Source organism: Zootoca vivipara, chromosome 2, assembly GCF_963506605.1.
Source record: "Zootoca vivipara chromosome 2, rZooViv1.1, whole genome shotgun sequence".
In the NCBI taxonomy this organism is placed as follows: domain Eukaryota; kingdom Metazoa; phylum Chordata; class Lepidosauria; order Squamata; family Lacertidae; genus Zootoca; species Zootoca vivipara.
In genome coordinates this window covers 35,218,840-35,230,901 of record NC_083277.1, presented here as the reverse complement: position 1 = coordinate 35,230,901, position 12,062 = coordinate 35,218,840, and the positions used below count along the sequence as shown (strand labels likewise).

The 12,062-nt window shown below is 41.0% G+C and overlaps 1 protein-coding gene across 3 annotated transcripts in view; it reads right to left on the bottom strand.

Annotated features, from left to right (window-relative positions):
• GRM7 (glutamate metabotropic receptor 7) overlaps window positions 1–12,062 on the bottom strand; it is a 402,109-nt gene that overhangs the window by 77,879 nt on the left and 312,168 nt on the right. For 2 of the 3 annotated variants that reach the window (XM_035108097.2, XM_060271366.1), the window contains exon 8: window positions 9,942–10,877. The exons of the other annotated variant lie outside the window; for it this stretch is intronic. In XM_035108097.2, the coding sequence (XP_034963988.1) occupies window positions 9,942–10,877 (936 nt within the window). The remainder of the gene's footprint in view (window positions 1–9,941; window positions 10,878–12,062) is intronic. 3 annotated transcript variants of the gene reach the window in all.

Here is a 12,062-nt window from a genome sequence, read left to right as displayed (position 1 = left end):
CATATCTGAGGTTGTTGATATTTCTTCCGGCAATCTTAATTCCGGTTTGGGATTCATCTATTCCAGCCTTTCGCATGATGAATTCTGCATATAAGTTAAATAAGCAGGGAGACAATATACAACCTTGTCGTACTCCTTTCCCAATTTTGAACCACTCAGTTGTTCCATATCCAGTTCTAACTGTAGCTTCTTGTCCCACATAGAGATTTCTCAGGAGACAGATGAGGTGATCAGGCACTCCCATTTCTTTAAGAACTTGCCATAGTTTGCTGTGGTCGACACAGTCAAAGGCTTTTGCATAGTCAATGAAGCAGAAGTAGACGTTTTTCTGGAACTCTCTAGCTTTCGCCATAATCCAGCGCATGTTTGCTATTTGGTCTCTGGTTCCTCTGCCCTTTCGAAATCCAGCTTGCACTTCTGGGAGTTCTCGGTCCACATACTGCCTAAGCCTGCCTTGTAGAATTTTAAGCATAACCTTGCTAGCATGTGAAATGAGCGCAATTGTGCGGTAGTTGGAGCATTCTTTGGCACTGCCCTTCTTTGGAATTGGGATGTAGACTGATCTTCTCCAATCCTCTGGCCATTGCTGAGTTTTCCAAACTTGCTGGCATATTGGGTGTAGCACCTTAACAGCATCACCTTTTAAAATTTTAAATTTTATTATTAACCTATACACAGAAGTAATTTATTGCTAATTAAAATTGTTCGCATGTATTTGGATGGATGCTTGATTCAGGAGAGGTGCATATGTGCCTTAGATTATTACTACAGATGTCAGTTTGGACTACAATCAGATTACTTAATTATTTTATTACTTTCTTAAACAATCATTGATCATGCTGATCAATGGTTTGGGAAGCTTAAATAAGTAATGCTAAGATCATTTTCTCATAGTTCCAGTTCTAAGAAGTCTTTCACACCTGCAAAGCCCATGGACAGGGGTGCCGACTTGGGCCCCAGATTATGGGTGCCAGCGGCGTGCCGATGTAACATGCCATCATGATGCTGCGTTATGTTGTGTGCACTGCAGTGACACCTAGGAGCCCTGCTAGGCCTCAGGCACCACCTCCAAGGCCCCATGAGGCCTCAGGTGTGACTTCTGGGGCTTTGTGATGCCCTAGAAGTCACGTCAGAGGCCCCATGAGGCCTTAGCTACCACCTGTGAGGCCTTGGACCCCCAAGGCGCCCCAAGACCTCAGATGTGACTTCTGGTGCTTCATGAGGCCCGGGAAATCACGTTGAAGGCCCTGCAAGGCCTCGAACGCCACCTCCAAAGCCCCGTGAGGCCTCAGGTGTGACTTCCAGTGCTTCATGAGGCCCTGGAAGTCATGTCGGAGGCCCTGCGATGCAGGTGCTGAGAACCCACGACAAAATTTAAGTGGGTACCTGGGCACTCAGGGTCCCCTACAGTTGGCCCCAGTGCCCATGGGTAAGAAGAACTTCTGACTAAATAGGATGTTCATGCCATTCCCACTATGCATGAGGGAACCTAGGCAAAGGCTGTCAGATCAACATTGTAAAAGTTAACGGGCATTTCATGTTGTTGTTTTTTGAAGATCTTACAGAGCTACAGTTCCATGGAATTGTAAATCTGTACAGTCTAAAGTAGCATTAGTCCATAACAGAGGTAAATGCGAGTAAAACAACCCTATTATCACTAGTGGCGATCTGACCACATCACAAGTCACAATTTTCATAACAAGTCAAGTTATGAAGCCTACATAAATTGGACAAAATCTCCTTCACTATGAGATTTCAAAGTATCTTCACATTTTTGTAGGGCTGTACAACTAAACATAGCCTTATATTTGGGGGAGTTAAGTGGGGAGAGCAGAAGAAGCATGGGGCAGTTGAAAGCTCTGCATTATAGTTTAGCAACCTTGACAAACGGTTCACTGGAAGGCTTGGGACACTGACAGCCACGAATATATTGTTGCTATAGCAACTACTACATCAAGCATTTGTTGATATGGCCCACATTCACTTTACTGGTGCAACACAAATTAGTCTCAACAATCAAGCGATATTTCACAGGACAACCAAACAGGGAATAGTGCCCCATTCCCCCTAAATGTGCAGTAAGTACAGTAATATTTTGCAAATGTGACATTACTAAATACAGCTTTTTAATGTGCCTGAGAATTACATTGTGTAGGGTGAACCAAACGAGTACCATCGGCGCAAGCTCTGCACAAGGGCTTCCGCTTGCACAATGGTGTCCTCTACTACTCGACCCATGCTCCCAAAATTCACCCAAGGCAGTTGGGAGAACCCCTAGAATAGCACATGGGAGGAGGAAATGCTGGCACAGAAAGGATGCTCACCATAGCAGGACACCCACCCATTGTTTCCATTGAATTTTCCATACTTTCAGTGAATGGGCGTATTCATAAAGTGAAACTAGTAAAGGTAAAGGGACCCCTGACCATTAGGTCCAGTCGTGACCGACTCTGGGGTTGTGGCACTCATCTCGCGTTATTGGCCGAGAGAGCCGGCGTACAGCTTCCAGGTCATGTGACCAGCATGACAAAGCCGCTTCTGGCAAACCAGAGCAGCACATGGAAACGCTGTTTACCTTCCTGCTGGAGTGGTACCTATTTATCTACTTGCACTTTGACATGCTTTCAAACTGCTAGGTTAGCAGGAGCTGGGACCGAGCAACGGGAGCTCACCCCGTCGCAGGGATTCGAACCGCCGACCTTCTGATTGGCAAATCCTAGGCTCTGTGGTTTAACCCACATCATCACCCGTGTCCCTTTAAAGTGAAACTACACCCTGCCAAATAGGCCTGGCACATTCTCATTCCCCCATTGATTTGAATGAAAAGGCAATTTATTTATTTTTAATGTCACCAGAGGAGAGAGGGTAGTTGGCTTCAACAGCAAATGGGATTAAGGGCTTCACATTTCCTGCTAGTAAAAATACATGGAATGGGAGGATGTGACAGAGGCCTCTGCAACTGGGAGATGAAAGCAAAGGTTTGTCTAGAGGCGATGAATTAGCTGCTTATATTCCTCACACTTCCCCCACTAAGCATATTCAAACACAGAATCAATGTAAAGAGATTACTAACGCCTTTCAGATAATAATGATAGTTTATAAAAGTTCAAAGAAACCTAAATATATCCCCAATTAGACTTCACAGCTAGATGTAGTGAGACATTCTTCTACTGGCTCCTTGAGCACAGTACGAGCAATGCAGGAGAGCAAGTAAGGCTCAGTGATGATAGTAAGGCTCAGCTTCTGTGGGAAGACAAAGATCAATGCCAGCTCCTAACCATGCTACTCTTCACAGCAGCTAAGCAGAAAAAAGTATAGTTGTATGTATGCATATAGTTTCTCTTGCTCTATCCATATACTTAAAAAAAAAATTCTGATACACTTTTTTTTTACTAGAGCACCTTGCCTACAACTTTACATACCTCCAACACAGACATCTCAAAGAGCGCCTTGACATTATTTCCGCACGCTGAAAAATATTGATAAGTTCCAAGATCATAATTTCTAGCCACATTCTATGAATGCAATACTGCTAGATAAAATGGCTTGGGTGCATATGCCAGAGTAAAAACCTTGCAGAATGCACTTCTGACATTAAAAGCACTTGATCCTCCCACACATCCTCTAAACCCAACCTAAACATGAATTTCTTTAATGGGTACGCAGAAAAATACATGTTTGAAGACACACATTAGCCTCAAGGAGAGTTTGTTCTAGTATGATAAGCACTTTCACATTGCTTCTGCAAAAAGCTTTGTTTTCTCAGGGCCAAAATTTGCCTTAGGGTATATTTGTGACTATGGCTAACTTTTCTAGTTTGCGTTGTTAAATAACAGCTGTGGGGGAGCACAACATGTGGATAAGGAGGACAGTTAACCCTTGAACCACGCTCTGCCATTTCAATGAAAATCACCCTCCTGAAGCTGCTGTTCGCTGTGGGAAGGCAACTGCTATAGTGGTGTGAGGGTGATTTTCCTTAGGACCGTGGCACACAAAGGGATGTTTAACACCACTCTTCACATACCACAGCCTTGAAAGCAGTTGTAGTTTAACCAACAGCAACACATGAAACAGGCATATTAATTCTGCTCTTGCATTTAATGAAATATAATTTGCCCCCCAGACTAGTGTTGTGGGATATTTATAACTTTCTACCTCCAGGGAGGGACGCGGGTGGCACTGTGAGTTAAACCACAGAGCCTAGGGCTTTCTGATCAGAAGGTCAGCGGTTCGAATCCCTGCGACGGGGTGAGCTCCCGTTGCTCGGTCCCAGCTCCTGCTAACCTCGCAGTTCAAAAGCATGTCAAAGTGCAAGTAGATAAATAGGTACCACTCCAGCAGGAAGGTAAACAGCATTTCTGTGTGCTGCTCTGGTTTGCCAGAAGCGGCTTTGTTATGCTGGCCACATGACCTGGAAGCTGTACGCCGGCTCCCTCGGCCAATAAAGTGAGATGAGTGCCGCAACCCCAGAGTTGGTCACGACTGGACCTAATGGTCAGGGGTCCCTTTACCTTTACCTCCAGGGAACAGTTTAAACAATGCCTGCTCTGCCAAGGAACACTTGAGCATTCGCTAATGAGCTTTGTGCATAAAGAGACTCTGTGTAGGGAAAAACATAAGCAAATCCATGTGGATCATTATGTGATGGAGTGAATGTGACTTCCTAGTATGTGCTCATGTAACAAAATATGCACATGCATGGGTATCACACAATACTATACAAATAATGATATAGGGACCTATTATTCCTTTTCCAATATGTTATGTTTGAAACAGCGCCAGGCATTTGATGACAATGTATACTGGCTTAAATGCGTACTGATTTCTTGACAATGTATACTGGGTTAAAAGACTAAGAACACAAATGCAGTAAGAATTAGAAAGGCATCTGTTGGAAAAGGGAGACGCTTTCCGAGAATAATTATATGCTTTGTGTGTCAGTCACATGAATAATTTGCTAGAGAACTCGCTCGACTCACTCAACTCCTTATCGTCTCACTTTGCTATTCTAATATTTTGATTCAATTTGGCCTATTGATTTAGCTGTGCTTTGCTTGACCTTACAGGGGCTGTTTTTGCTCTTTTCAAGTGCCACTTTGTATTGATCCTAGTATAAACCTATAGCTTCTATAATTGGTCTAACACTTCTTGGAGGCTGCCTTTGCTCGTGATCAAGGTATCCACAGATCTGGGGAGAATTTAAAACAGTTTTGTTGTCCAGGCCAATTATATTGGCAGCATTATCATTTGTACAACACTTGCTTCCAAAGGGAGACGTTAATAAGCTGTGCTGCACAACGGTGTTTAGTTGGACAGCAAATGGTGAGTCAGGGATGTCAGCTATTCTGAACTCCCCACTGCTGTGGAGAAAGACTTTGATCCAGCTGTTCGCAATTCCATTACAAGGAAGTCATCATTCTCATAAGGAAGAAATCTAGGGCTATAAGATCTGTTAAGGGACCAGTCTCTATAAGAAGAATGCCTTCAGATGAACTGATGTGCTAATTGTTGGTAAGGCAGTAGCATGGGCACATGCAGTGCCAGATTTACGTATAAGCTAAACAAGCTATAGCTTGGGGCCCCACTCTCTTGGGGCCCCCCAAAAATAATTAAAGGAAAAACAACAACTGGATGTACATTTCCAAAATATAGGGGGAAAAAACAAATAAAATAAAACTTTTGTTATTGCCAAATGCCAATGTGTTTGCATTATTACATTTGTTATGAATAAAAAAATCATTTTAAGTTAGAGCTTAATAATTATTTCACTATTAATATACTTCTTCTTAATTGTATTTCACTATTAATATACTTTTCTTAATTGTATTTCATTATTAATATACTTCTTCTTAATTGTATTTCAGTTCAACAATTACTTTGGTAAAATACATATTTTGTTCTGTGCAAATGGCTTTAGATACCTATTAGGTCCATAAATGACCATATAGCATATATTCAACACACAAAAAACAGCCACAATTTGTTGCTGACAAAGGGCAGCTGGACGTATAAAGGGCCCCATTACCTTCAATAGTTTAGGGCCTCATCAAAGCTAAACCTTGCCTGGGGCACATGCGTCACATGGCTCGGATGGTAGACCAGGAGCAACAGTAGATTTCTTTCTTTTCCCCCATCTGCCATCCATGGGTCTGCCTGCCTGTGGCTTCCACCTGTGTCCGCTCACAGGGCTGCCTGTAATTGCCAATGTTGCCTTCCCTGCTTCTGCCAGCCAGCTGTGATGGGTTCTTCCTCAGAGGTGAGTTCACAGCAAAAAATCTCATGGGTGCCTGTACTACTGCCATTGTGGCTGTGGCAGAAACTATTTCAGGGGCGTGGAAAGTGGCAATGACCCTGTATTCCACTTTCTGTAAGCATTTCATCCAGTAAATTCTCCCCTGTGATGACTCTTCACTGACTATAAGAAGGCTGTATACAAAATCATAAGGTAGTCTAATCCAGGCATCCCCAAACTGCGGCCCTCCAGATGTTTTGGCCTACAACTCCCATGATCCCTAGCTAACAGGACCAGTGGTCAGGGAAGATAGGAATTGTAGTCCAAAACATCTGGAGGGCCGAGGTTTGGGGGTGCCTGGTTTAATTTAACACTGCAGCTTATGGTCAGTGCCCCATTTACATATAAGCTAAACAAGTTATAGCTTAGGGCCCCACTCTCTTTGGGGCACCCTAAAAAAATTAAAGGAAAAAAACCTGAATGTACATTTCCAAAATATAAGATAAAAAATAAAAATAAAACCTACATACAGCTACAGTGTTTTGTGTTGTGTAGGCTAAGTAATGGGTCCTGCCTGCTAGCCTGCTCCCTAAAATATCACTGGCTCATTTCTATATACTATATAGGGTGCCTACATTCTGCATAGACTGGCTGCATGGGAACATGTGCAAATGGCTTTAGATACCTATTAGATCCACAAATGACCATATAGCATACATTCAACACAAAAAAAAACATCGACAATTTGTTGTTGACAAAGCACAGCCGGACATATAAAGCTACCTTCAGTAGCTTAGGGCCTCATCAAACCTAAATCCGGCCCTGCTTATGGTAAATGGCTTTACCTAATAGTCTCTGAAATAAGCAACCACGTTACCTTCAGCTTTTGATCGGCTACACTCTTTTATGTTGGTTTGTATGATTTATATTTTTAAATTGCTTTGTATGTTAACCAAAAAGTGTGATAGAAATAACCTTAACTAAATAAATCACAGGAGGGCAGAGAGGTACTTGCCCACCTGTGTCTCCACAATATCACAACAACAACATCTCTCTCTCTCTGTATGTATGTATGTGTGTATATATATATATATATATATATATATATATATATATATATATATACTGTCCTCATAGTTCCAAAGAGTTTCACAAGTCTGAACAAGAAGGAAGGGTTGTAAGGACACATGCAGTCGTTCCCCCCAAACCATTTTCTCCTTCCATTACAAACCCAGTTCCTTTACCACAGTATATTTCTCTTCCTGTCATATTAGCACAGAAAAGATTCTGCTGAAAACTAATTTTTAATTGGAAGACAGTGATTGGTCTAAGTAAACTATATACTGGTATGTATAATTCGAGTTAATTCTGGCTCACAGAATGTGTTGTTCTAAAATCGGAATGTGCACATTTTAATACAGAAATCCCTATTTCTTGGCCACATTAAAATGTGCTGGTCACGTTTATATTATTATGTCTTATAAAAATATCAATATCAAGACAATTTTAATTGCTTCTGATTTAAGTTCCTGAATATTTTTTTAAAATAAAAACTTATTTAATATAATGAATCCTCCAGAAATGTTACCATTAAACCATCAATAGCTCTTGTTCTCTTCACATTTTCATATAGTTTAATTTTATTCCAAGACATCATTGCAGTCCCTAATTACATTATATAATAAAAGTTGTCATTTTTCAACATGTAAATGTTGTAAGAACTAATAAAGCTAGATGTTATCCATGCCGGTATTATAGGAAAACCTAAATCAATATATAGGGAGTACAACCCTCTGCGCATGCACTTGAACATTTCAAAATGCATTCAGAAGGGATTTGAATCAGGAAAATGGTACAAGGAGAAACATTCCAAGGCCTAGCACAATACTCTTATCTTAATGCAGTTCATTTTCCAGTTTTAGAAATTATGATAGTTCCATTCACAAAACTCTAGACATCACCTCTAGTTTGGTAGATTGTTGTCTGGTCACAGAATCAGCTTTGATTTTAATTACCTGGTTAGTCCACTGCTGTAAATGGAATAGGACTTGCAAATGTTACCTGCACGTAGCCTTCTTACAAGTGAGATCAATGAATCACACTGTACTCTGCTTTGTTATATGTGCAATGTCACTTACTAAGCTATGTGATACCTGTCTCCATATATATACACACACACACACACACACACACACACACACACACACATACACAAAACATTGACTTCTGACAATGTTAGCTACAGATCCCAAATACTGTAGGCAGAAGGAAATTAAATTAGAAAAGTTTTTTTTTAAAAAAAAGCATACAATCTAGTTTTGTTTGAGAAATGGCTATAATAATAGGCAAGTACAAAAGCACTGAGCAAAACTTGTTTGGATGACAAGTCTGTTATGCAAGGAGTCAAAATGCATTTGTTAACAACAAATCATACCAACCAACCCAAATTTTCTTCTTTGATGTGGAAATGGTTATAATGGACAAGAAGGACTGCTGTGGATATAATGTATCCTGACGTAAGAAAAACTTTTGTCACCAATTCAGAAGACATCCCCCTAACTAAATTGAAAAAATGCATTTTAGAAAGTGGATACAATATTGGTTGGAAGCAAAACCCAAAAGAGTTATAATAGATCAGTGCACTCAAGAAAAGGTTATTCCATGCCCCTGTGTTAACACAGGGAGACCAGGTTTACAAGACTAGAATTACAAGACATTAGTGCTTTAGATCAACCCTTGAATTGCTCCTATCCTATCACTACCTTGCTACTAAGCATTGACTAGACCTCAAGTGAGCAACGGGCACACAGATGATGGATAAGTGTTGGACACAGGAGAAAAAGCAATGCGTCCCAGTTGCAGAAAATCAAATGCTTCGCAACTCTATGAACAATGCAAAATGTATTTCCTAGGAAGTTGTGGAATCTCCTTCCACTAAGGCACAATAAAGTCAATTAGAAATGCATGCATATGTTTAAGTCTAGAGTACTCTTCAAGCAACAACTCGCCTTCCTTTGCATCACTGTCGCTGCAGCCTTCCACATTCTGGGGACTGAACTTCTGCAGTGGAGATCCTTCTCTATTTTTGTAGGCTCCCTGCACAATTTAGAACTCTGATCTTACAAGATTTCAAATTGCACAGGGAACCTACACAAGAAGGCTCCACGCTGCAATGTGTACAAGTAAAAAACAACAACACAGCTTGGTTATTCCCCACGACAAAAGCTGCAGTCTTTTATATACGTACCACTGGGCATAGTCTATTCATGTTAATAGGATTGCACCACTATACCTAGTTTGAGAAATGCATCTCAGCGATCTTTTGCACCCTGTGGTTCTGAATTCCCAAAATGCAGATTAGGACACAAAACTATTTTCAATACATGCTGACTTTATATCCTGTAATCAAAGCAATGAGCTGTCCCTCCCATTAAAATAGTAACGTTCTATCCATTTTGTTTTTTAAAAAGGAAGGAACCGATGGATCAGCTGATTCTTACTGACCATCATCTGCCACTTTATCAAACAAATGACTTACAAACTAGCTGCAGGAGGGGGGAGGCAAATACATTGTGTATTGCTGTATAGCTGTAAGAAACCATTTTTTGTCAAACCATTTAGCCCATTTCTAGAAGCATGTTTTTAAAAAACTTCCACATATAATTTATAGGAAAAAAATCATCCCGTGAGTTACTTGATTTTCACCTACCTTTTCAGCTGCATGGGAAGTGCAAAAAAATATTGGAATAAAGGCAAGCCATACTATACAAGTCGTGTACATAGTGAATCCAATGGGTTTGGCTTCATTAAAATTCTCCGGGACACCCCGAGTCTTGATAGCATAGACAGTACATGTAACCATGAGGAGAATGCTATACCCCAAAGAACATATGATTTGTAGATCCGTAATGTCACATTTGAGGACTCCTCTGGCTTGATCTGGTTCCATAGGCTTATGCTCATCATAATCTATTATACTGTTTGGTGGGTCAACTGCAAACCAAATAAAAACCCCAAGAAGCTGTACTGATATCAAACTTGAAGTAATTGCTAGTTGTGACGTTGGACTAATAAGTCGGGGTGCTGTCACTGATTTTTTGCCCTGTTCAAATATGCGGTAGATACGGTTTGTTTTAGTCAACAGAGCTGCGTAACTTATGCACATCCCCAAACCTAAGAAGATACGCCGGAAGGAGCACACAGCAACATCTGGCTTGGCAATCATCAAGAATGTGATGATATAACACAGAAATATTCCTGTCAATAGAACATAGCTGAGTTCCCTTCCAGAAGCCCGTACAATGGGGGTGTCGTTGTACCGAATGAAGGTTGCCATAACAAAAATGGTGGCAATAATTCCAAGCATGGCCAAGAAGACCGGGATGACCGCCCACGGGGAATGCCACTCCAGCTTCACGATAGGGATAGGGCTGCATCCTGTACGGTTCTCATTTGGCCGTTGACTGTAGGAGCAGATCTTGCAGGTCACTTCGTCAGACTGGTATTGGTATCCATCGCACAGCTCACATTGCCAACAGCAGCTCATCCCTTTAATAATCCTCTTTCGTTCTCCCGGTTTACAGGGGAGGCTGCAGACAGAAGTAGGGACCTTCTTCGTTCCTTTGCCCCACTGCATTTCATCCATCTATGGGTAAAAGAATGCAAAGTAAATAGGACTGGTTAACTGGAAGTAGTTATCAAGCAGCCCTTGGTAATTACAAAGGAAAACGAACATGTGCACAGATGGCATCATGGAAACAATCCATTTTCTGCTAAAATTTGATATGTGCAGATTCAGTTCTGTACATATATTTGGGTAAAACGGATATAGCCATGTTAATCTACCACCAAGTAAATAAGGGCTGTTGCTGAGAAAGAGAAAACAGAATTAAAATTTCACACAGGGCGTGAATAATAAGCAAATGATATAAAGGTTACTAGGGAGATGCTATAGGAAATAATTGTATGTAGGATCCAGCATTGTTGAAATGATATTTCAAATGATATATAACAATGATATAAATCAATCAGCAGAAATATTTCGGCATTCCCTCTCGTTTCCTTTGCAACACAGTAAATGTTCGTATAGCCATGCATAACTTCTTATAACCTTGTAAGTCATAAATATTTCTTAAAATTGGAAATTGTTTAATGAACACTGAAGTCTGAATTTGATTTAGGCATCTTGGTCTGCAATCTGCATAAGCTGTGTCTAAAGTTTAAGCTGAAAAGGTTTTCACACCCCAATGCGATGAATGCCCATGCTCCCCAGTGCTAATGTGCCCCCTTCAATCAAAGTCCAGAGGCAGTGTAAGGGAGAAAGAGCTGTAAAGTTTAGAATAAAGGGGTCTTCATGCCTTTAGTTGAAATTAAAGAGAAATTTGCAGCTTCTGCAGACATGGTGAACACACCCACCCCACTGGCAGGCAGAAGGCCTAGCCAATGCAAGTGATTCCTTCACACATGTTTCAACACACAAAGGTCCACATGAATCCCTCTTTAGTGCAACATAGATCTGCCACATGACCCATGTAATAAAAAGTAACCTGCTCTGGGGCCTTTGGATATATGCATCCGGGGGGGGGATGTAATTTCATATTATTATTATTATTATTATTATTATTATTATTATTATTATTTATACCCCGCTCATCTGGCTGAGTTTCCCCAGCCACTCTGGGCGGCTCCCAATTGAATATTAAAACAATACAGCATTAAATATTAAAAGCTTCCCTAAACAGGGCTGCCTTCAGATGTCTTTTAAAGTTAGGATAGCTGTTTTTCCTTGACATCTGATGGGAGGGCGTTCCACAGGGCGAGTGCTGCTACC